At 33.4% G+C, this 26660-nt stretch overlaps 3 protein-coding genes across 3 annotated transcripts; 1 reads left to right on the forward strand and 2 right to left on the reverse strand.

The window, feature by feature from the left end:
* The first annotated feature begins 656 nt into the window (after window positions 1–656).
* On the forward strand, window positions 657–7909 carry LOC130957777 (protein ESMERALDA 1-like). Its single transcript, XM_057884621.1, has 10 exons — window positions 657–1049; window positions 2615–2684; window positions 2955–3022; window positions 3118–3206; window positions 4432–4629; window positions 5803–6007; window positions 6107–6274; window positions 6504–6671; window positions 6754–6944; window positions 7367–7909. Exons 1-10 carry the CDS (start codon window positions 657–659, stop codon window positions 7524–7526), a joined length of 1710 nt encoding a protein of 569 aa, XP_057740604.1. The 3' UTR covers window positions 7527–7909.
* Window positions 7910–9960: 2051 nt separating this feature from the next.
* LOC130958064 (uncharacterized) lies at window positions 9961–13655 on the reverse strand. The gene is made up of 7 exons (XM_057884954.1): window positions 13424–13655; window positions 12044–12307; window positions 11902–11963; window positions 11484–11562; window positions 11251–11389; window positions 10892–11005; window positions 9961–10507 (listed from the first exon to the last, which is right to left on the reverse strand). Exons 2-7 carry the CDS (start codon window positions 12211–12213, stop codon window positions 10316–10318), a joined length of 756 nt encoding a protein of 251 aa, XP_057740937.1. The 5' UTR covers window positions 12214–12307; window positions 13424–13655; the 3' UTR covers window positions 9961–10315.
* A 1296-nt stretch (window positions 13656–14951) lies between these two features.
* LOC130954789 (phospholipid-transporting ATPase 1-like) lies at window positions 14952–20938 on the reverse strand. The gene is made up of 7 exons (XM_057881554.1): window positions 19089–20938; window positions 18690–18996; window positions 17702–18377; window positions 17477–17600; window positions 17123–17342; window positions 16496–16954; window positions 14952–15425 (listed from the first exon to the last, which is right to left on the reverse strand). The coding sequence occupies exons 1-7, from the start codon at window positions 20689–20691 to the stop codon at window positions 15194–15196; spliced, it is 3621 nt and encodes a 1206-aa protein (XP_057737537.1). The 5' UTR covers window positions 20692–20938; the 3' UTR covers window positions 14952–15193.
* Window positions 20939–26660: the final 5722 nt, after the last annotated feature.

Raw genomic sequence — 26660 nt, forward strand, 5'->3', positions numbered from 1 at the left:
TAAATTATGTTTATAAAATTTAGAGACTAAATAAAAATAATTAAAATTTTAAAAATTAAATTAAAATTTGCCTACAAATTTAGAGATCAAAAATTAAATATTACGTTGGCCAATGTGTATCAAAAAGTATGTTTATTAAATAACTAAATATTATAGGAAGCATTTCAAGTGCACCGGGAGTACCGGTGCACCAGTTATTTTAACCGTTGATTTGAATTATAAAAAATATATATAATATATATTAATTAAAATCAACGGTTAAAATAATTGGTGCACCGATGCTCCCTGGTGCACTTGAAATGTTTCCAATATTATAAATCACATAAGAAACTATCCCATCTTCATCTTCATCTAGTCAATCTCAAATCTCAATCATTTCATAACATAGCAAAGCACGTGCCTGCTCCCTTTCGCTTTCTCAGTTTCTGTGTCTTTTCCCCCAACATCACGTGCCTTCAATTTCATTTCAATTCAATTCTTCGTTGCTTTGGGTGCCGCTCACCCTCTGCATTTTCCTTCCAAACTTCTCATACAGTTAAACAGAGAAAAAAACAAAAAAAAAAAAGAAAGAAAGAAAAAAAAAAAGGAGGGAGCATTGGCGGGAACGCATAACGAAATTAAATGATGTGACGCAAACACAAATTGATATAATCAAAATGAATAAACTCTCCCGGCTACTTACCGGTGGCCTGTCCACGCCGCCGTCGCCACCGCCGACACCAATGCGGTCGCCGTCTCCAATGCGGTCGCCGGTGCGGTCTCCGCGGTCGCCGCGACACTACCGCCACGTCCGCTCCAAGGTGAGCCGATTCACGACAGGGCAGCGGCTCCTGTGGCTGTTCCTATCGATCCTGCTCCGCCGCCAGGGCATTTTCCTCTTCGCTCCTCTCGTCTACATTTCTTGCATGCTCCTCTACATGGGAACCGTCGCCTTCGACATTGTTCCGATAATCAGCCACCGCTCCGCCCCTGGCTCCGTCTACCGTAGTCCGGAGCTTTATGCCAAGCTCCGGCCTGATATTGAAAATGATGATTCTTCTACTGATGCGGTTCGTGTTCATCTTTTCTAGATTTTGCTTCCGTTTTTTCTTGTCGCGCATTCTTTTTTCTTCTTGTCTATTTCGCAGAAAATTTATTTTGTCTGGCGCGCGTGATTCGGCCAATGATGCATGCATCATGTTAGGCCGTTTGGTGTCATGGTGTGGGTGATTAAGGTTTTTATTTTCATTTTATGATGAACGTTGAATTTGGAAAATCTTTTGATTTGGACCTCAAGTCTTGGAAAGTTATTTCAAGATGAAGAACTGGGTAATGCGTGATGATAATATTGAGTAGGTGACTTTTTTCTTGTGTCTAGAATTTAGATATGGCTTTAACGTTTTGTTTTGCACATGGTTTTGTATTTGATAGTGAGATATGGATTTCACCTTTTGTGAGTTTCTTTGTTGGGCTTTGGTTTTTCTATTGGTTTTGATAAATTGCTAATGGGAGGGCAGCATTTTAAAGATTGTAGTAGATTTTGTTTTAGTACTTAGACTAACCTGCTGAATCGAGTGGCTAGAATTCTGATGACAGCAAAACGAGTAGTATTCACGAAGTATTGTAAACTGTAAAGGATTGTTGTAACAGATGCTACTCTCAAGTAGGAAATACAAAATGTATTGGTCTAACATTGAGAATGATGAACTGAAAATGTATCAAAATTGCATTCAAAGATAACTACAAGTATACAAAAACACCCTACTGAATCATTGACCCCCCTCAATTCACATCTGTAATGAATAGACACATTGGAATCAATAGCAAGAAGGGAGATAGGTGATTAATATTCCAAACAAGGAAATTGATATGACAATTCACGTTTCACACTTTCCTTTGATGCTTTGCTCCCTTGCAAGTTGCAACTGAGTTTAACCACTAATTGGGCCTATTGGACTAATATCATAACAAATATTTCAAGTATTGGAATTAAAACTTATTCCAATAATACCAACATGAAGACTCCTCATCCCCTATAATTCCTCTGGTAGGTTCTTCTCTTAAGAACAGTATAATGCAGACGTGGTTGCAGTACTTAATAATAGTATCGCCATCTTGTTGCGACCTTGATTGCAACAATTGATAATGCGAGAACATGACTTTGTTCTTCTGCTTAGCTGTTTGTAGAAAATGTGCTCTTGTGCATTACCATTGATGCCATTATTGTTATTCTTGTTGCTATCATAAATTTAGTATTTTTCTTATTTTGATAAAAAAGAAAAAACTTTTGAGATGAAGAAAAGAGGTATGTAAAATGAGAGAGGTACAAGAGACCCTCCCTAGTTAGCAGGTAAGAATGCAACGCATAATATCATTGGTTTGGGATTCTTTTGAGGCTTGATAATAAATATTATTGAAGGTATTTTGTCTAGGGAAAATCTATGTTTGTTCTGCACTAATTCAGCCAAAACTATGGGCTTATATAGCTTTTTTCCATTTTTCCCAGCTTCTTTGTGGGTTATTTCCGAGTCATTCATAGTATGTCACTGTCTGCTTAATATTTTACTTTCTTTGTCATTTTTTTCCCTGTTAAGTTTGCTACTTTAGTGAGAAAACACAAATAACTTCCTTTCAGATATCAACAATATGGAAAATCCCGTATGAAGGTGGTGAGTGGAAACCATGCATAAAGAGATCTTCACAAGGTACTTTCATAGATATGCCCATAGAGATTGGCATGCCTTGTTACTTTGTTCATTCTCGTAACAACATGTTTTCTTTACGAGGATACCTTGTCCTCACTGATGTACTCTTCTCTTTCTCTTCAATAAATTTCCTTTACTATAAATGGAACCCAAAGAAAGGAAAGAATATTCAGAAGTATAATATGAAGTGTCAATTCTCCAGTTTTGTTGCTTATGGCATTATCATTTTATTCAATATTTATATAATTTTTTGTTACATTTTTTTAATAGCCCTTCCCGAGTCTAATGGATACATATACGTAGAGGCTAATGGAGGCTTAAATCAACAAAGGACATCAGTTAAGTTTTCTGCACATTCATTCTTTTTGTTTGTTCTGTGTTGAATTTAGCACTGCTCTTGACTTATTTATTTAATGAATCTTGTGTTATATAGATATGCAATGCGGTTGCCGTGGCTGGCTATCTGAATGCCACTTTATTGATCCCCAATTTTCGTTATCATAGCATATGGAAAGATCCTAGGTTAGTTTTCTCATTTTTTTAATTCTAGCTTTTCATAACTAGAAAATTCTACTGTCTTGACTACTACAATAATTATAGTTCCTACATTTTAGTGGTGTCTTTGTGGTTAGGGGATACATATGTTATTGTATATGGCTGATATGTGCTTATGAAGGCTAGAGATATAGGATGGTTTCAGTGAATATAGTCATATACTGTTACAGACAATTTGCAAGTTTATTACCATTTGTAATTTATGACTTCGTAACATTTATCTCAAAAGATTTGTTTCTAACCAAATATCCTAAAAGTAAATCCAAATCAATATTAAACTAATTAGGAGTTACTAATCAATGTTGGGGAAGATAAATATGTTTGTCCTTTTCCAGTCCAAAATGCCCTCTCTCTTAAATAGGCTATGCCCTCAACACCAGGAGTTACCCAGAAATGAAATTTGGAAATTATTGGGCAACAGAAATTAGAGGTAAGGAATCACCCTTGACGTGGGCATTTATTTTGGAAACAAAAGCCGCCTTTTGTATATATGTGCAGAAACTGATCAACAGACTAAAGCAAACCCAACACGGACCAAAATACCAAAAATTTTTTCCAAAGGAATTGCAGAATCTGCTGGGAAGTGGATTGATGAGTCACAGCTTCAGAATCTGATCTACATGACATGCATGGAGGAGAGACTAGAATGAACTGTATCAGCCATCGAAGCTGCAAGAAGTGACTACTTTTCAATTATATTAAGCAGTCCGAATAAAGGCTTTTAGAATTTCAAATTGGCTTATCTAATAAAATCTCTCTTTTGTAGTAGAGTGCCTAAGAAACTAAAAGATTGTAAATAAAAAACAGCAATAGAACCAAGCTTTATCGTTTAGATTAGGTATTGTTATTTCTACTTGCTAGTAGGTTTTGGCAAGTTATCCTTGTTGTCTTTGGTCATGCTTACTTCCCTGGTTTTCGTATGCTGGTTCGATAAATGTTCATTTTCCCATTATGGTATTAGTTCGGAGTATTATCCCTTATCTTCCATGTAAGGGCTGCTTCATAATCAATTATACTACGATGTTCTTTTTGTAGTTTCTGTTCAGTGCCATTTTCCAGGATTAACTGCTTTGCTTCTTATCAATGTTACAGTTTTAATGACTTGTGAGTTACTTGGTAGGTTTTCCCATTGTTGATCAATGTATTTCATTTTAGTTAGACTAAGTTTTTTCATGTTGTTTCAAATTTCCAGCAAGTTCAAGGACATTTTTGATCAGGACTATTTTATCAACACCTTGAAAAATGATGTATGGGTGGTTGAAGATGTTCCTGAGTATCTAATGGAAAGATTTGGCGACGACATGGCAAATGTTTACAATTTTAGGATCAAGGCATGGTCATCTATTGCATATTACAAAGATGTGGTCCTACCAAAGTTACTTGAAGAGAAGTGAGTATATGATATTCATTTGATGGATCTAACGCTTATTGCCATTTGTCTCCTAAGAGCTAAACATATCAAAGTATTTAATGCATGCCAACTCAGAAAACTTTAATATAAAATCAATGATGTTGCATGAGGTCAAATGTAGGATGGTGAAGAAAAACTAACAATGAGTTCAGTGTTGCAAGAGTGGGAATGTGTTTTTTTTCCGATAGTACACCACTCACAAAATTCCCAAAGAGGTGAGGGACACAAACCAAAACCCAACTGAAATCACAGAACAACAATAGTCTAAAAGCAACTAGAACTAGAAATCAGAGACAACCTATATCAACTAGAAGACAGGAAAGAAAATAAGAACACTGCTGCCAAATCAAATAACTCCCAAGTCTAATCAAATCACCCTAATATATACAAGAGCCTAACTGAGTGAATGTTGTGTTGATTGAGTCGATACACTAGACAAGATTTTATACCAACAAATCCACTTGAAAGAAGGTTGAGGTGACAATGGAATATTATTGTATGCTCCTCGAGCACATTAGTGCATTCTCCAAGAGAATCCACAACTGCTCATTTCAATTTGTAAATATAATATCAATTAAAATGCTTTGATGAAGCCCTTGTCTTTCTTGCCCCCCCATTTGAATGCAGATAGAATAGGACTAGAGTTTCCTAGGGTCTCGGTGTAATTTTTGTTTTTTCCTGGGCCGTTTGGCCCCCTCTCATAAAAAAAAATTATACAAAAATTAAGAATGAGTAGTTATGTTTATTCTTGGAGCAATAAATTTGCTTCAAGAGCATGGAAAAATTTTACAGGTAACAACTATATTGTAAAAGATGATAAAATCATTAGGTGATCTGTCTCTATGGATTTGTTTCTGTTTATTAGTCAGTTAATATACTTTCATATGCTTGTGTCAAGTTAGGCTGCCTACATTACTTTCTTTGGGTTTGGCCCTTTCTAGGACCCTGCATTGCATAATACAAGAGCTTGTACGCTGGGCATTTTTAAATATCCTATTCCTTGCTCTGCAATTTAGATTTTTTTTTTTTTAATGCATATTGACCTTAATGCTATGATGCTTGGTTATATCATTTCATATTTATAGTTTCACAAGAGGAAAACAAGTATATGTTTTGTCTTGTTTTACAGATTTTATTGATTAAATCATGCAGGGTTATAAGGATTTCTCCTTTTGCAAATAGATTGTCTTTTGACGCTCCTCCAGCTGTGCAGCGTCTTAGATGCTTAGCAAATTATGAGGCTTTACGATTCGCAAGTCCTATATTGACCTTGGGTGAATCTTTGGTTGCAAGAATGAGGAAACATAGTGCAATAAATGGCGGAAAGTATGTGTCTGTACATCTGCGTTTTGAAGAGGTTGGCTTTAGTCAGATATAAAAATTGCCTTGAAGTATGAATGTTACACTACAGAGTAATCTTTGAAGCAGCTGTTGTGTATTGCTTTCCAATGTGCAGGATATGGTTGCCTTCTCTTGTTGTACTTTTGATGGCGGAGAACATGAGAAAGAAGAAATGATTGCAGCACGGGAAAGAGGTTGGAGAGGAAAATTCACAAGACCTGGGCGAGTTATACGCCCTGGGGTAATCAGGATCAACGGGAAGTGTCCCCTCACTCCATTAGAGGTATTATTTCCCTAAATGTCCAGTTATCTTAGTGTAGGAGGAGGACCAAGATTTTAGGGAATACATTTATTGTAGTTTTTACTCTTGCTAGGATATCCAAAAGTTTCCTGTAATTTGCTCTTTGCTTGGTCACTTTCATCTTGTTAGTGTTATTATTCAACAAGAATGATAAAATTTCTCTCATTTCATTTGCTTAAGATATGGTCAATGCCTTCTTGCATGTTGTTAGGTTGGCCTCATGTTGAGAGGAATGGGTTTTGCAAAGAACACATCTATCTATTTGGCTTCTGGAAAAATACATAATGCAAAGAAAACAATGGTCCCATTATTAGAAATGTTTCCTAATTTGCATACAAAGGAGACCTTGGCATCTAAAGAGGAACTAGCTCCATTCAAGGTATGAATTCGCTTGCCACAACCCTACTCATAAACTTTGATTAAGTGCCACCTGTGATTTTGACTTGAGTTACTTCTTCTAGAATTACTCTTCCAGGATGGCTGCCATAGACTATACCGTTTGTCTTCATAGTGAGGTGTTCGTGACAACACAGGGTGGCAACTTCCCCCATTTTCTTTTTGGCCACAGAAGATACTTATATGGAGGACACGCTAAGACAATTAAGCCTGATAAGCGGAAATTAGCATTACTATTCGATGGTCCCAGTATTGGGTAATTGTTACTTCAGTATATCTTTCTTCCTGTCCAATTTTATTTTGAAAATTGAGTCATCTTTTAAAGATAAGATATATTCTGAAGGGGGAATATTTGAAGTTTAATTACTAGTAGTACAAAAGGGAGTGGGTTTCTTAACAAGCTCATTTTTAACAAGGAGGATGTTGTTGTTCGAATAACCAATAATAATCTGTTTGACTGTTTGAGTATACAAAGATGTTCCTAGTTGTTTACCTGGGCTATTATTTTATCAAAAATACTACGTCAACAGATAGTTTTGACAACTATACGCGACAACTACAGAAAGCAAGAGATGTGTGTATTATGGGCCACGTATAAGAAGCTCAAAATGTGCATCTCTTTATTTTATTATATTAGTTGAAAGTATCTGACCTCCATTGATTTGATTACTTTCACAGATGGAAAACTCTGAAAGAAGAACTGCTGAGCATGAGGTCACACAGTGATGAAAAAGGAATTGAGCTGAAAAAACCAAATGAATCAATATATAGCTTTCCATGCCCGGATTGTATGTGCCGCTTAAACAGAACCAATGATTCAAGAAGTTCAGCAAAGTAGTCCCCTCAGTATTTGACAAAACTTTACTGCATATGGTTTGTGAGCATGCCTCGCCACTTGCTAACTGCCTACTAGTTTTTTGTTAGTTCAATGCTTTTTAAATTTTTTTCCCTTCTGATGAGAGGGCATAACCCCAATTTTCGGAGGTTTACACGATTTTGCTCAAGGCCATAGATCTGAATTATATATCTATGGGGATTGGATCAAGGGAGTCACATCCTTGCTTTTTGTACATGATGCTGATTGAGAATTGAGGACAAAATTGTTTTAGGTGCAGGATTCTACTCCAGAACATTGACTGAACCCTGGCCATGTACATTAGCTGGAGAGAATGATCTGTGTTAAGTCTGGAGCAACAGATTTTTCTGTTTACATCTAACAAAAATTTCAGGGTATTTTGTTTACCCTTCTATTCAGGTCCTTTTGTTAATTTCATACCTGTATCTCACATGTATTATTCCTTTACATTGGTACTCAATTGTGCTGGTGGTGATGCCAGTTTATGTAATTAGTTTACCTACTTTGCTCCACCTCCTTTGGGCGTTGAGACTTTTCCTTTCTATAAGAAAATGTAATTAATTTACCTTTAGTAGATTGTGTTATCTAATTGTTGTTTTTGTTTTTATTTTGGACATGCATATAAGCTATGTTTGGATCGGTAGTAGTGGAATGAAATGAAAGAGAACCAGGATGAATTGAAGGAAACAGAGTGAAATGATACAATCATTTGTATGGAGAAATAAGTTTTATAATCCACTATCCTATTTCCTTCCATAATTAGAAACAAAAAAAAGTAAGGTATAAAAAATAGTTGAGTTGCATAAAACTTGTTAGATTTTAAATAGCCTGATTAGATTATTTTATTTAACAAAACCATATAGCATTTCATATGTGATGCTAAATGTCAAATATTTTAACTATATAGAGTTATTTTTATTTCAACGAATAAAATATTATTTTAGTTCTCAACATTTCAAATATTATTTCTGTCCTTAAAAGTTTAAAATGGATTCAATATGAAATGAATAATTAACAGAATGACTAATGTGGATATTAATGTCATTGTTAGGGTTAAGTACGATTTTAGTCTGTAGAGGTTAAAAATTTATTTTGTCCCCAGCTATTTTTTCGCTACAAAATAATCCTAAAGGTTTCAATTTATTTTAAAATCGTCTTTCGGACAAAAATACCCTTCCCCCTTCTGCCCCAAAATCAACCAAACGCAGAGGCGCAAAGACACAAGCAAATGTAGAAACAGAAGCAGGCAGAAACAGAATGCAAAAGAAACAACAACAACTAGAAGAATAACACTAACAACAACAATGGATAATGAAATCAGAGCAAACAAAAGCAAAACCAAAACCAAAAACAAAAACAGAAACAAAAGCAGAAGCAAAAGCAGAAATGGTGAGGAGCATCGATGACCGGGTGAGGAGGAGGAGCAGAAACGGCGAGCGGCGCGTGAGTGGCGGCGGCGGCGCTGAACGCGGTCTCCCTCTCCCTTCGGATCTCTCTCTTCTTCCTTTCTCTTCTCGCTCTCTATTTCCCCTTCCGATCTCTTTCTTCTCCCTTGCTCTCTGTCTCCCCCCTCTTCATCCGTGTGTGTGGCGATTTCGCCTTCCGTTCTTTCCATCACAGGCGACGGCGTGGCGGCGCTACCTTCCCTTCCCCCTTCTTCCCTCCCCTCCCCCCATCTCTTTCTCCCCCCTCTCTTTCTCCCTCTCGTCGTTCCCTTTCTTTCTTTTTTTTTCCTTTTTATTTTATTTTATATTTTTTTTAGTTAGGAGTTATTTGGTAATAAAAATAAAAAAATTCGGTAAAAATGACAATTTTAAGACAAAATGAAACCTTCGAGACCATTTTGTAGCGAAAAAAGGCTAGGGACAAAATAAATTTTCGGCCTCTACATTAGAACCAAAATCGTACTTAATCCTTATTGTTAAGTCATATCTTCTTTCAGTGTTAGAAAAACATAACCAAAACTATCTTAGTAACACTTCTTGTCGATCTCCTTGTATAAAAGAAATTTCAAATTCTATCGATCAATTATCAACGCTCCAAAATCAAAAGAAAAACATTTAAGTTAGTGATCGTTGGTGGATCGATTTTATTTAAGTACCGAAGTCAAACATTATTAGTTCTTTAACATGTTAATTGTGCGTGTGAAATTTAATTGTGGGGAAACATTGAACATGTTTGAAACTGAGACTGAAATAGGAAATTTTAAATGTTTAAAGATTGAAATAGGACGTTTAAAACGTTAAGTACCAAATTAAGACTTGATTTAAATATTAGGACCAAAATACTATTTTATCCTTATTTTAAGGGTTAACAAAACAACATGGAAATTGAATTGAAGCCTTAAATATAAAATGCTTGAAAAGAAGTTCAGCTAGCATGAGATGTGAGATAATTCTGCTAAGCAAAAACACAATAATTGCAATGCATATTTATTTATTTATCCCAATAATATAGTTCAAATAGAAACTAAGAATCAATAATGTTTTACAGCTTCATGTCCGTTGAATCTAACAACTATATTTAGTTATTTACGGCCAGTTTATGGCGGCATAAATCCCTCTCTCCAATGAATTAAACTAAAGAGCGTACTAAAATTGGAGAAGGTAAAAGAATTAGAGGAATCTAATTTTGGTTCAACTACTGCACAACATAATCCTAATTATCCACTAAAGGATATAGTCTTATGACAATGTAGAATCGGCAAATTTTGGTGATACTATTCTAAATCTGCAGGATTTTTGCAGCTTTCAAATAGAGTGGAGAAACACCTACTCAAGGAGCTTGTTGCAGGTACCAACCCCAACTGCGGCTGCGAGATGCCATGCAGCATGAATGTATGGAGTTTTAGGAAATAAATCGTCAGCTACGAAGAGCATTCCACCCACCAATGACGACATCTTATGCACTGTATGAGCCATTCTCAAATCTGGATCTTTCAGTGCCCTTCTTGCAAATGCTACCTGAATCAATATTTTGTTTTTCCCGTCACGAAGACATGCTTAAATATAAAATTTAGCTTACTTTTAAAACAACTAAAATGGTTATTTTGAAAGCCTTATCATCTAATACGACAACAATTATAGCATTAAAAAGGATAAGGATCACCTTATAAACAAAATACAATTCCAAAATACAATATGATGCTGAGATTTCGAAAATCAATTTAGGTTATGTTCATTGTTCAATTTAATTATGGCATATAAATCCATCAATAAAAAAATTCAAGTTTATGTTAGTTACCAACTTAGTTATCAACTTTCTGCATGATTTTCTGGTACAACAAAATTATCTGTTATAGAAATGAAAACTAAGGAATCAAAACAAAGTTGTTACAAACAGGTTACCTCCATCATCCCAGTGTGAATAACTGAAACCAACATTGGTTGAACTGGAAGAAACACTGCAGAAGCAGCCATTAGTAACTTCGGGTTCTCATTTGTAAGGGCCCTCGACAGACACTGTAGAACAATTTAAAGTTTGCATTAAAAGTTGATCTCAGAAGTGATTGACTCAAAGAAGAACAAAAGCAATATCACATCAGGCAACAAAGAAAAAATGAAAAATTGAAAATACATGGAGAACATATATAGATTGTGTCACTTGCATAAACACAGTGAATACATTATTGATAAATGCATCCAAGTCAACCCAGAACAAGATACTAAGTAACCGTAAATAATGTACATATGAACACATTACTTACAACGGTTGCTGTGGCTATCATTGTGTAGTCAACCCATCTCAAAAATTTCCTCCACTTCCCTTTTGAAGAGTGGTACATGCTTGAGGCAACTCCAACTCCAATTAATGAATTGGCATACAATTTACAACTAAGATTCTTCCTACATTACAAAATTATTCACAAGACAAGAAAGAAAAGAAGGTTTTCTAGCCAAAAGAACTTAGAAATGTACAGAGACTAGAGTAATAAGTTACCTGGGAGCTTGCATTCCAAGAGCAACAAAAGGAACTGAGGTAAGCACATTAGCAACTCTTTCCGCAAGATGCATATCCCCTGGAAAAGGGATAAAGTAATGTGTAAATTATGTGGTCCTTTTACTTCATACTGAGCCGCTATAGCCAAGTGATCAAGAGTTCAATCTTATCACTCAACTTGGTCTTTAAATGAAAAAGTTAAATTTCAGCAAGAGATACGTGCCAAACATTGGATTGACCACACTTTAAACCAAATGGAGTCTTGTTTAGTATGCATATTTGGAGAAAAAATCATTTAGGAATCTCCACATAATAATTTAAGGTTCTAGTAAAGTTGGTCCTTAAGAAGATGAAATTGGACTATTCACAGGAAATCTATAGGGTAACATCAAAGGGAAAGAAAATCTCTCAATAATACCATGACTAGGATTACAACAATGGATGGGTCTCAAGCATGCCGGTCTTTGTTGCCATAACCGTCTGGAAAACGTGTAAGTAGTAAGTTTTACAATCAAGACGAAATTGTAAGGCATTTCTGAGAGAGAGATGCATTCACTTACTGCATTAACAGCAGCTGATTTGTTTCAGTAGTTGAAGATCCACATGTTGATGCATGTGAGTCCCCGTTTTGATTATCCTCTGTCAAACCAAATGGTGAATGAGGTTCAACATGGACCCCATGGACACCCTCAAGGGCTTTACTGCGTTTTAGTATACTGTTAGGACTCATGTGCTTTTTGTCACAAGAAATGCAGATCAACTTGAGTGCCAGCAATTTGCTGGCACCAGTTTGGATGGAAAGTTCCGAGTGCTAGCCAATTCCCCTGTATTAAAATTATAAATTTATAATATTAGTGTTGATTTATAAAATCCAGAATGCAAATGAAGTGTTTAATACCAAAGATATAAATTAACTCAAGCGACCTACTATATGTACTAAATTTCCATTTCATTGGCCCTACCAAATAGTATGAACAAACCTATCTAAAATCGATGGGTACTAGATGATATATACATCAAATGATTTGCCATGCTAGAATCAAGCTTGACTTCGAAGTTAAAAATATGTCATAACTTATTTTTTGGATATCCTATAATCCATTTTTAAGATTGTCTTTAACATAGACATTTCCATGTCATCCCTTTTTCAGTTTGTCCGAAGTAAGACAACCAAAACAAATCAAATAGTAGACATGTAGCATGGATCACTGCTACATGTGAAGCCATAATATGCACAGAACAAGAACGTAAACACGTGGAATTTGGACAGCCAATTGGTAAATGCACACAGGGAAGGGGGTTGCGCAGAAGAAAATCCACTCTCATAGTCCAGTGTGTTTATTATCAAGGAAAGGATTCACTCAATTTATTTTTTGACTTGAATAAGTCAAGTGTAATCTCTCGCCATCTAATTCTTATCTTGCATGTCTTGTTTGAGTCCCACATAAGGTAGTAAGAGATCACAATTAACATTGTCAAGTGAAAAAAATAAATTTAGAGGATCTAGTTCCCGGTTCCCATTCATTCAATATAAACTTCATCTTCTAGCAATCTTACAACCATATATTTAAGATAGTCATCAAATGTTTCTATTTCAACATCATATTCATTCAATTCAACTAAGAATGAATGTTTAGTTAAACTAAGAATATATGTTATCTCACTGCTTAAACTCAACCGTTTCATATATGTTATCTCCTATGCTTGGTCCAACAGCAATTGGCATTGTCAACTAATAATGAATGTTTAGTTAAACTAATAATACAAAGTGGAAACCCAATTCCTAATAATAACATGCTTACATGGTTGTTAACAAATTCATATAAACATACAATAGAATAGCAAAAGCATAATAACAACAATTTAGGAGCATCTATAATAGAATTGAATGAATCAATACGAAACTTAAGTGTGTGCTGAGAGAGAGAAAGAGGGAGAACCTGTATAGAGGGAGATATGGAGAAGTAGTTGGTTGAATTCAGTGAATAAAAAGGAAAACTTTATGAATGTTGATGAAAGAAAACAAAAAAGGGAATGGAATAAAGAAGAGGAAGATGCTCCTTAACAGAAGAATCTTCCTCCTTGAGTCCAAGGATATTCGCCCCCACAGCGAATTTCACCAAATCAACATTAAAATCACTAATTATCGCTCCTTCCGTGTTTTATTTTAAATCATTACCAGTTTCTTCGAAAAGTAGTTAAGTTCCACAAACGAAGGATTTACCACTTCCGTTTCACTCACGCACAAGCGTTTTTCTTTTTACTAATTTGACTGCCGAAGACTATCCTTTTAGGAATTGGGATTCGGATTAATAGTAAAATAGAATAAGGGTTTAGGGTTTAGTTTTTTCGGACAGGATGAGAAAAGCATGTCAAATTAGTTATTAAAATTGACTATCATGTATATATTTATTAATTTATGTATAAATATATGAATTATTTAATTTATTTTTAATTTATATTTTTATATTTTAATATATATTTTATATTATTAACTGATTTTAATATATATATTTGTTAATTTTTTTACATTTACTTAATGAAACTTATTTTATATATAGTGATTCAATTGTATTTAGTTTTTTCAATAATTTTATACAAAATAATATTTTTATTAATATAATAATAAATAATTAAACACACTTGGACTGAATAATATTTGTTATTTCACGAGTTTACAATGTTATAAATTAGCAGGACGACGAGATGTGTCGGCGAGAGAAAAAATGGATCTATGTCCAATTTTCTTAACACTTAAAAAAAATAAAGTGATATTTTATTATTAATTTTATAAATAAAATTAAAATTAAATATAAAAAAAATAATAAAAAATAAAAAATTAACATTATCCAATTTTTTCTTCACCTAAAGAATTTACTCTCAACAGAAAATTGGGTGGTGTCAGCAAAAGATTGGACGGCATCGAAATGGACAGGAAAAAGTGCAGCAATACCGGGATAAAATTTTAATTATTATTTTTAAAATTTTAAAATTTAAAATTAAAAATAATTAATTAATATCTAATTTATAATTTTAATTTTAATTCTTTTAACTCCATTATTCATATTATTTATTATTCTTATTTTTTCCTTATTTGTAACTTTGTATAAATTGTAATTCATGGTTCTTATTTGTTAGGAAGTTTACAATCTTGCTTATGATCATATCTATCCAAACTCCAAAGTCATGTCATGTAACTAAAATAATATTTTATAATAAAATTTTATATTTTTATATTTTAATTAATATTTTTTATTATATAATATTATTTTAATTTTAAAATAATTTATTATTGATATAAGAGTGTGTAATATTTATTAAATTTAACCTTTAAAGATCATATTTTACTAATTTATTGTTTAAAATTTACAAAATTACTTATACCAATTATATGGAACTAATTTAACAATTCAGAATGGCATGCGAACTATCTTAATACTATTAGGAACAAAAATATTAAAAATTTTACTCTTTTGCAAAAATAACAAATTTATCTTTTATTAAAAAATAAAAAACTTTCTCCCTATACTCAATTATGGTACATTTCAATATCAACACGGTACAACCCTATGAAGAGATAACAAAACTCTATCCTTCGGATAGTAATGGATGAAATCTATGAACCAACAAATTAAATAACCTGAGGTAGCCTAAAGAATATGCAAGATTTACAAAAATAAATGGAAAATTGTACAAAAGATGACTTCTCATCATCTTGGTGGGACATCTGAGATAGGAAGCATTTCTATTTGTCCTCTTTCAAAATTTTCTCTTTGAATTTGATTCCCATTAATCTTCTCAGCTTCTTTTGAAATCTGAATGTCACTGGGAAAGTAATATTGACAAATGAATTTTACAAGGAAACGAGGAAGCAATGCTGTTATGATGATTCCAAGCAACAATAACCAGAACAATCCTGTGCTTGCAACATTAAAGAAGTCCCTGCCAAAGTTGTAGGTTGATGCATATAAAGGTTAGTGTTCAGTTCAACTGTTTCTGTTAAGAAGCAATGTAAATGTAACACGACAGACATACTTGTTATTTGTTATAAAGGGTAGGTGGACACATAAATATTCTGAGTTAACGTAATTTTGAAAAAAGATCAAATTTGAAGGTGTAATATAGACCATTTAATTTGATAGTTATATAATAATTATATGATTGATTTATTATATGATTTGAACTTGTGATGTATTATAAAGATTTTTATCAAAATATTGTATTAATATTTAATTATTATATTATTGTATTCAATATTTTGTGTTGAATATATATTTTAAAACTTTATAATTAGCATTTTATAAATATAATTATAAAAATAATGCTATATATCCAAATTTTTTTATTAATCAAGTTTAACTAAATTAGTCTAAATAACAAAAATCAGTTATAATTAATATTATTCTAAATTTTATTATTAATTTTGTTAGACTTAATTTATAAAAAGATTCGAATGTATAGCATTAGTTATAATATAATAAAGTTGAACAAATTCTAAGTTTCAATGAGTAATATATTTGTTAAATGTCTAACATTTTCAAGACACCCTATTCAATTAAGAATATAGCTCACTCTAATAAAAAAACATACTGCTTGAATAATTATAAATTATAAGAATATTTATATTAAAGTGCGTACCCTAAGTTAACTTAACATTCTCTCATTTTAAACTAGATATTTAGTGTATGAATTAAGTATCTTCTAATTAATTAGGAAAGAAGTATAAGTGAATGTATAAGTTAACTTAACATTCATTTAAGGATTTTTAATTATCTTCACGTGAAATTGACTGTATCTGAATTTTTGCCATATTTATAGGTGAAAATTTAGGTACAGTTGACTTTGAAGTTGATAGTTAAAAATCGTTAAATGAAAATTTAGTTAAATCAATTGAATCATCTGATGACTCTCAGTTATCAGTTTCACATGAAGTCGACTACACCTGAATTTTTACCATATTTATAGCAAACTAAAGGTAGAAAGCAAAAGAATGGGAGAAAGAGAATACATACCAGTAGCCAGGAAACGTGGGTATAGCATCAATGACCATAACACTAATGAAAGTGGCAACAATTGACCCCCATATGGAAAAATGAGTCAACCAATTCCACCTGAAGACATCCATGGCCAAGTGTAAATTTACCAAAATAACCACAGCTAGTGTCCAGAGATCCCCAATGCTTCCAACATCAACATCAGTGCTCCAATATGCAAAGAGGGGTGCCCAAAAGATTACCATGCTTTGCCATAAAGTGTCGAGCATTGTCAAAATAAATAGCTTCTTGTTGTATGCCTCGTCTCTCTGCCCAGCCCCATAGAGCTGAGGATACTTGAGGAGAGTCCTTTTTCCAAGATCCTTGTCAAGAATACCAACTATGATTGTTGGCAATGAGCTGTATATTATTGAATATAACGTGGTGCTCCATTCATTTATGGCAGTTGTTAAAGTGAAGGCAGTGTAGAGCACATACCTAGAATTTGAAAGCATAACACAAACATATCAAATTTTAGAGGAATACATCTATAACGAATTGATGCATTTATTATTTATTATTAGAAATTCGACTAATTAAATCGGACCTGGTCGAAGTTCTATTAAGATGTTAAAATATAGATTTGTATGTTGGATTATAACTTACCAAAATAGGACAAGAACAAGGACAGCATTTCTATAAAAGTTGTAGAGTATCATGTAGCCAAGCCGCTGGTAATTCCAGTGTCCATGAATCAACAAGAGAGGAACTATAAACCTAAACTGGCCCATGGCGAAATCGGACGCCATTACGGCTTGCCGGCCCTCTTGTCCGCTGATGCCAACTCCAACATCAGCCATTTGAATCATGGAGACATCATTAGCACCTGTGACGCATTCATAATGAAGTTTATTACATTGCAAAAACAACCTAAGTGCCTTCTTTTTTCTTCTTTTTTTTTTCATTCTTTTTGTTATTGGATCATGTCAAGATGAAAAAATTCATGAGAAGAAGTCATACCGTCTCCAATGGCAAGCGTCATTTCGGCTGTCCTCTTCTTAACAAGGGCAACTATGCCGGCCTTTTGCAGCGGCGCCACTCGACAACAGAGAACAACAGAACATCTACTTGCAAGTTTAAATAACTGAATCAACAGAACAATCCAAAATTAGCTACAAAAAAAGGAAGGGAAAAAAAATTCATTTCAGCAAACAGAATCCAAAAGATTTGATTAACAGAACTAACCTGCTCCTCTAGTTCACTATCAAGAACATATACAAGGCTAGTACCATCAATGATCAATGCTATCTGACTTGTCATTGCATCAAAACCTCCTTCAATCTTGTTTGAAACAATGGCATCTTGCAAACTCTTTCTACACGACTCTCTATTTTTGCTATTGATTATGATTTGAGTCATTCTGTTTGTTAGAAGCTTTGATGAGTATCCAATTGATATAGCAGTTTCTTGTTTGTCTCCGGTTAGCACCCATACTTTTATTCCAGCTGTCCTTAGAGACTCAATGGATTCCGGCACACCCTGCTGAAGCTTGTCTTCGATAGCCGATGCGCCTAAGATGCAGAGGTTTCTCTCTACATTGACAGCAACCTTGCGAAGCATGGCGGCCCTGCCGAACAAAGAGGTGCTCGCTGCCTCAAAGGCAGTGTGCCATTGCTCAAACTCTGAAGCATTTAAATCCCTCATTCCAATCACAAGGGTTCTTAAACCCATTGAGGAATAAGAGTGAAGATGAGCTTCAGTTGCTCTTATAATGTCCATGTTAGATGATTTATCTATCACATTTAGCATAGATGTATCCGCTCCTTTCACGAAAATTTTCGCTGAATTGTCAGGGCTGCCCAATATAACTGACATCCTCTTCCGATCGCTGTCGAATTCATGCATACCCAAGACACTGAACCTGCGATTCCATAACAGAAGTTAAGTATTTTGCTAGAAGTAAGTTACTTGCATTGGAAGTAACAAGTGATTCACTAACTTCTAATCAGTTTTGATCAGTTTCCTATCTGAATCAGTTACAAGATGTTAGTGGTAACTAACTTCTAACAATGAGAAAAAGTTAATTTGAGGAGAGAATAACAAATGTGCTTACCAACACAAAAAGATACTTTAAATCTTACTTGCTCCGCAAGTTAGGCAAAGAAGAGGAAAATGACAATGCTATCATGATCATCAACAAAACAAAACGAAGTTATTTAACTAACTAACTAACCTGTGTCTTTCTCCTTGAATATCAATGACTATATGGCCCGAGGTTCGTTCTATAAGCATAAAACCATAGGCGGCGGCTGCGTATGCCAATGCTTGTTCATCTGGTGATTCCCCTTGGTAATCTATCAGCTTGACATCATGATCAGGGGTATCAACAATAATAGGAACAATGGTATTGCAGCTTGCCAGTGCTAGAAAGAAATCATAGATCCGTTTTCCCTCCTTATGCTCAATTCCACTTCTTGATAATGCCAAAAGCTCTGGATTTACTTTCACATTCATCTTTGGCCTCAACACCTTTCCATCTACTGCTAGCAAAATATAGTTACATCAATTAAAACATGTTATTCACCAAAACAGTAACCAGTATAAAATACATGTTAGAAATATAAAATTTCACCTTGCGTGAAGTATTCACCAGGTTGAATCTCGAGGCCAGATTTCGTCGAACTGTAATCAACCCCCCAGATGCTGGCGCACTGGAATTCCATCTTGTTCTCAGTAAGAGTACCAGTTTTATCCGAAAAGACATACTTAATCTGCCCCAAATCTTCATTGATATTCAAAGCCCTACACTGAAACCTTGACTTGGTAGCCCTATCATACATTCTATCATCTCTGATCATGAAATAGGCCTGGCCAACACGAACAAGCTCCATCGAAATGTACAACGAAATTGGAATCATAACCTGGAAAACTATAACTGACATGAGGAATGTGAAAATTATCTCCCAAAACCAACCATAATACTTATACTTCTTCGGTTTCCCACTGGAGAAGCTCAGCTTTCGGTAATACGGCATCAAATCAAGCTCGTCTTTGTGGCGCTTCAACCAAACCGCAGCACAAACGGACGTGACCGTACACAAAGCAACAAGGAAGCAAGAGAGCATGATGATCTCCGAATTCATTCGAGTCTCGAGCCGGCTTCTCTTCGACGGCGCACCGGAGCTGTTGAGCATAGCTTTAGTCTCACTGCCACAGTAAACAGCAACTCCCAAAGCCCAGCTTGTGTTCTTAAGCTCGCATCCTCTAAGCACAATGTTCGATGATGCAAGAGACAGTTTCTTTCCATCAACTTCCATGTTAGCTTGGAATCCATAAATGTTCCGATTCGGTTTCTCGCACTTGATTATTCCACCGAAATCGAACCTCTGTTTCGATTGAGTCTCTTGCTTGGCGTAGCGAGTTTTCAGATTTGACTCTCCGTCAAGATTTATAGTCTGAACATATGCAACTCCGGTAGGATCGGCGGTGGAGAGAAGGACAATATCGCAGGGGATCGTTTCGTTGGCGGCGATCTTAACGATTTCACCGACGGTTATGTCCTTCCATGGCTTCTCCACGAAGCTTCCGTTAATCAAAACCGACGCTAGCCGGTTGTTCTCGACTTTATCGGAGCGGTGGCGCCGCCAATCCTCGAAGGCGTCTTTGACGGCGGTAACGAGCAGGACAAAAGCCAGAGGGAGAATCGAAACACCTCTACCGAAGACTGCAAGCTGAGGAAGCTGATTGAGAATGGCGATTATGAGAAAATAAATATACGCAACTCTGTGAAACTGTTCGAAGAGGTTTCTAGGGATGAATGTGAGGACTGAATATTTCGCGGTTCGGATTGAATTCCCTGCGAACTGAAGAGTCTCGTTCGTCTTCTCCGGGTTGTTTATGTAAACAATTCTTGCATCTTCGTCTCTCAATTCTTTCTGCGACATGCTGAATCCTTCCGACTCGCCACCACCGCCGCGTTTTGACGAGCCGTATCGAACCGGCTTCGATGAAGAATTGCTGAAGCTCACTTCCTTGACGGAGCCACCGCCGCCGCTCCTTCCGGAGCTGCCGGAGCGGATCGACGATGAGTTGCTTTTGTTTATAACAGCATTGCTTGCTTGTTCAGAGGAAGTTGACTTTGACTTTTGTTGTTCAGAGAAAACTGGAATGGTTGGAAGCTCTTGAATACTATTTGGAGTTCTTGGAGATGGTAACAACAGTGGCCTAGAACCCATTGTAATAAATTAATAATAACAAAAATATTATTCAGAGAATAATCATGTGTCAGAATTCTTAACAAACTAACTAACTAATTAACCAACTTTCTAAGTTTAGAGCTGTAGTTGCTGATAGCAATGGATTAAGGCTTCAAGTGACAGAGGAAATGGATGGTGGTTTGTTATGAAATAATAATGTACAAAAAAATGAGGATCGTATTGTTTTGGTGTATAAGAAAGAATGGGAATGGAAGAAGCGTGTTGATGAGAGAGAGGTGAAAAATTGCAGAAAGTCAAAGGCATTGTAGAGAGAGGTTAGGAGTTAGTCTACGACGGAAATTGCAAGAAATTGAAGAACAAGTCGTAATGGGTGGCGACAGCATGTGTTGTCCAGAAGCACAACTTAATTAAAATAAAATGTGGTGGCTTTAGATTTTATTATTAATTTATTATTCTAATCCAGGAAATTAGCAATACTTCTTAATCAATAAATGTTATTATTTTAAATCAATATTTAATAACAACAATTTTTGTTCATATATACATAAATTTAAACACACAAAATATATAATTTATATCTACATTTATATTTATTAAAATAATTTAATATTTTTATTAACTACATAATAGTCAAAATTATTAAAATCTGCTGCCTCTTGAATTTTTGGAAAAAAATTTAGGTGAACAGTTCTTTAGTAATATTTAACTAACAACTTTATTGTATTTATTTGGATTTTTTTTTCTTTCTTGTCACGTCTAGAAAACTGCTTATCATATTATGACATGATTGGAGGATTTTATAATTCTTTTAGTTAATAAATTTAATTTGTTTGAATTATCACGGTTCTAAAGTACGGAAATTAATAAAATGAGAAAATAATCTAATCACTGTTAAATAAAAAGTGAGACTTATATATAATAAAAGTTATAAAATTAATAATAATTAAATAATTATTTTTATTTTAAATGATATTTTTTATTTTATTTATGATAATGATGGTTTTTAAACAGGAAAAAAAACATTTTTTAATTCATAACAATAGAAAACTAAACGAATACGAAAATTAAGCTTAAAAAGGACAAACTTCAGTTAATATAGTTAATATTACAAGTATTTTCTTTTTAAAAAATAATGCAACTCAAATATTTTAAAATTTTATAAAAAGAAATTAAATTATCATAATAACACATAGACTAAAAAATTTGGATATGAAAATAGAATAAGTGTTATATCTTAACGTAGTAATTTTTAGTGTTTTTTAAAACTATTGGAGAACTCTTCGATTTATGTTTAAAAAATTTTAAAGGTTTGGAGTACACAAATTGGATAGTCGATTTCTGTATTTTTTAAAAATCGTACGGTCCGATTTATACTCCATATATTAAATCATCCCACATTTTAAAAAATACTACGATAGATTACAATTTAAAAAAAATACCATTGTTAATCCAATATTAAAAATAAAAAAATGTAACACATAATCATGAATTATCATAAAAAAATTGAGTGAATTGTGGAATCAAAATTAAATTTTTAATAATTATTTTAAATGAAATGGAAAAATTCTCCGTGGAGAGGATGATAGAGAATGGAAAGAGCATTATTAAACTTTCAATAAATAGATTATTATTGAATCTTCCTTTTGATGTTCTAGAAGGTCTGCCGGGAGGTTTTATTATTCAAATTCTTGGGGTGCCTGAATTTGACTGGATCATTGATTTAGAAAAGAAAATTATTTATTTTTTATTTTATTTTAATTTGGTGGAAATTTAGTCATAAAGAATTACGGGAATATGTAAATGATTCCACTTACGAAAGCATATAAATCATTGTACATGCACTAAAACGAATGGACTATTAAATATTATTTTACTAAACTAAGACATACATATACAAGTTTTTTTGTTCTTCCCATTATAAAATCTGTATTACACAATTAATTTGTGACATAATACATGTTATAATAAAAATGTATGAAGCCTCCACGTGTTGTTAGTAATTTCATTTAATTTAATTATTTTCATTTATTCATTATATTTATTCATGAAATTAAGCCATGAATAATTCTTTGTGCAGACTGAGAGTGAAAAATTATTGTATATTTGGAGGAAGAAAAATTAAACATTCCATTTTTTTTTCAATTAAAGAAGTTTATCCATATGTGATGGACGAAAAAATTTTACTTGGTTGGACTTTAATTTGTAATTAATAAAAAAAAAGTCATGTATTTTTCAATGTTACTAGTATATGAAAGTACGGCAGTTATTATTAGATTAGATGGTTGATAAGTCATGAATTAATTAAGTTAAATGAAACTTAATGCATAAGAGGAAAGTCAAATAATGAACACGAGGTCATCATCATATCCATATGGTAAATTAAATATCCAGAAAAAATTGCAACTTAATGGTCAAATAATATAAACAAAAATAAGATAATAGTCATCTATCACATTTTCTAAGAAAACTCAACTATTCAAATAATAAGGTTAATTTAGATATATAAAAAACTCAATATAAAATATAGTTAAAGATATATAGAAAAATCTAAAACAATATAAAAATCACAGAATTTAAAGAATAAGAAAATCACACGAGAGGTTTATTATAGTTTGAACAAGACTTGTTTACATTTAATATTCAACATAACCACCATAAGAGTTTTCACTGTGTTTTAACTTTTAACTTTCATATTAGTTCTTACTACGATTAAGTCTTTTGACAATATATTATTTCCTCAAATATTTTTTTGGCTATATTTTTTGTTTCAAGTCCGCTGAAAATAGGCTTTTTTTTATTTAACTAAAATAAAATATTTAGTTCACCTAAAAAAATATATATTTATTTATTCAAAAAAGATTCAGTATTATTTTCATTATTAGTATCAACGTAAATATTATAATTTTTGTTTTTTTTTTTTACTAACGAAAATATAATTAAATATTTAAAAAAGTAAAATTATGTATGACAATTTAAATTAGTAAATAAAAAATCCTAAAAATAAGAGTAATGTTTGATTGTTTGGTTAATGTCTAGGTCATAGGAGATATGGGCAGGAGATACACGTTTATAGTTTGCTGATTGAAACACAAATTTTCCATGAATATGGCAACACAGAAGTACACATGAAGACCATATCTTTAATGTTTGGATAACGTTTTATTCTAACGTCCAATGTTTGGATCAAAAAATTTTAGTTTGATTTTTAATGTTTTAAATATTTTATTTTTATTTTAAAAAAATTTAAATAAATTTAATATTATCTTATAATTAAATTTAACACAAATAATTAATATAATAGGTGATATAAATTATTTGTTAACTCATTTTTTATGTTAAAAAAATATAACTAAAATCTTTTTATTACACTTATTTTTTTATTTTCTTTTTATAAATAAATTTCAAATTTTATATATTAATTATTATTTAAAGCTCCATAATAAAAAAAAATTTATATTAGTGATTGTTAGTAAATTAATTTTATTTATATATTAAAATTAAATGTTATTGACTCTTTAGTATATTATTTTTTTTTAAAGTTAGATAATTCTATTCATAAAATAAAAGAAATATATAGGTGTTTATATATGGGACAAATAAAAGAAATTGGAAACTCCCAATACTCTACTATAGAGGTAACATCATATAATAATCTAATAAGAGAGATAAAAAATAAAGTGCTCATCGATTAGAAAGTAAAAATTTGTTGAAATTCTTTCTACAGCTTTAAAGCCACGTCATTATCTCTTCCACACTAGTTGATACATTATCAAAGATGAACCTATTCTTAGCCTTCCATAAGGACCCATTCAAAATCACCATCATCATTCTCTATGACGAGCTATTGGGTTGGGTACGCAAGGCTCCCAGTCTCAATGCAAGTTTCACTTAATATAGAAATTAGAGTCTTCAGTGCTCCTTCTAATAGCTTGTAAGCCCATTTTTTTACCAAATTTTCTTTGATTTTACACAACGAAATATGCAATGATGGTTTCAGTGGCTAAGAGAAGGGGGGGTTGAATCTTAGCCCCTTTTTGCTTGCTGACTCTTGCTGGACTTTAGATGAGACTTTTCTGTTTTATCTCGTCCCTAGTCACGAGACATTTTCATTTTGTCTCGTCACTTGGCATGAGACATTTCTGATGTTGCATCTTGAACAATAAAAACAGAATTGAGGTAGGAGAGAGAGAGAGAAGATAACGCCCAGATATATCCTGGTTCAGCTGCTAAGTGCAGTGCAGCCTACATCCAGTCTCCATCACAACAATGATGGAATTTCACTATAATCATCCAGATTACAACTTGTAAAGTGCTAACCCAACTTACAAGGGGATTCCCACAGAATCATGAAACACAACACAGATGTACAAAGGAACTCTAAGACATCTATGGCTTTTTCTTTTAATTTTGCACTCTCTGCCTTTTTCCGCTCTATGGCTTTTTCTTACAAACCTCACTGTTTGCCTTTTTCCATGAGACTCAAGACATGACAAAATTAAACAGAAAAATACTAAACAGAAAACATTGAAGGAGAAGAGAACTACTAGCTTAGGAAGCTCTGAGAACTCTGTGCTTTGCACTCTCAAATCTTACTCCTTGAATCAAACCATGACTGTTCACCTCTTTTATAGAGAAGTGACGCCTTCATAGTTGAGACCCAAACCCGAGCTCAGTTTCTTCCCTTCAACAAAAACCGGTTGGCCCATACAGAGAGAAGAGGTAACTCATGCAAAAACCAACATGCAAATACCTCTAGTCCTTCCTTGGTCACCACTCTTCATCAATCCGAGCGCTCCATCCTTGGCTTCCTCTCCAAGATGGATTTCTGGCCCTTGATGCTTCATGATGATGATGACTTCATCTGCTTCAACTTCTGCTTTCAACCATCACTTCGCCACTATAGCTACTCCCTGTGGTGGTTGATCAGAAACGAAGACAAGTCACGCCTCCAAGATCCTTCTGCTGGCCGAATCTTCTTCTTTCTTTTTGGGTATGGAGGATCCGAGATTAACTCACCAAATCTAACCATATTTGGTGATTATCTCAGCCACTACATACTTTTTGTTTTCTTGCCATCATTGAGATGGACTTGTAGCTTGTCCTTCCTTCCTTTCGGTAGCTTACATTAGCTTCCATGGAGGCCATTGTTTCCTGTGTATTAACCGAAGAGAGAAGAAGAAAGAGATGAGAGAGAACAGAGAAAGTGAAGAAAAGCAATTCAAAAACAAATTAAATGAAGATAGCTTGCTTTTACTTCCCTGGGTGGCGTGCAACATTAATCATAATGATTCCCATCAAATCAAAGTCAATTTCTCTCTCATAGTTCCAAAGCTAGCATATTAAATTTGAAATCCATTCTTAGCAAGCAATGGAATCCGTTGGAAGTAATTAGGCATTTCATATGCCTCATGGATTCGGACAAAGCATGGAAGCATTTAACAACATTGGGCTTGGTACCAATAAACTTTATTTTGGCCCAACTAAAAGCATTTGCTTTCCTGATAAGATTTGGAGCATGCATAAAACAACTTTGGGCTTATATCAATAATAAGTAAAGCTGGCCCAGATAAATAATTCAGCCTCATAGTGTGGGAAATATTCAACAAAGCTGAGATAACATTATTCCATTGGGCTTGCAACATGTTATATAATTTTCGGCCCAATAAACCTGCAGCAAAATCATTTAATCAATATATGTTGAATGAAAAAATTAGATTAATAATTTTTGCAATTAATTAATTTTAATAATGTTAAGTCATCACAAATATTAATTTGGAGTTTTCCAAACTCATCAATCTCCCCCTTGATGACAAACATTATTAAAATTGAAATGGAAAGAAATTAAAGATTAGAGTACAGGTACTCCCTTTGAGGATTGAATTTCTTCCCTTTTGAAATGTTACATGGCTCCCCCTTAATATGTGCCACTTTTACCAAGGGAAGCATAAACCTGTAACAATTTAATCAAGCTTCAAAATAACAATGTT

This window comes from Arachis stenosperma, chromosome 10, assembly GCF_014773155.1.
Source record: "Arachis stenosperma cultivar V10309 chromosome 10, arast.V10309.gnm1.PFL2, whole genome shotgun sequence".
Classification (NCBI taxonomy): domain Eukaryota; kingdom Viridiplantae; phylum Streptophyta; class Magnoliopsida; order Fabales; family Fabaceae; genus Arachis; species Arachis stenosperma.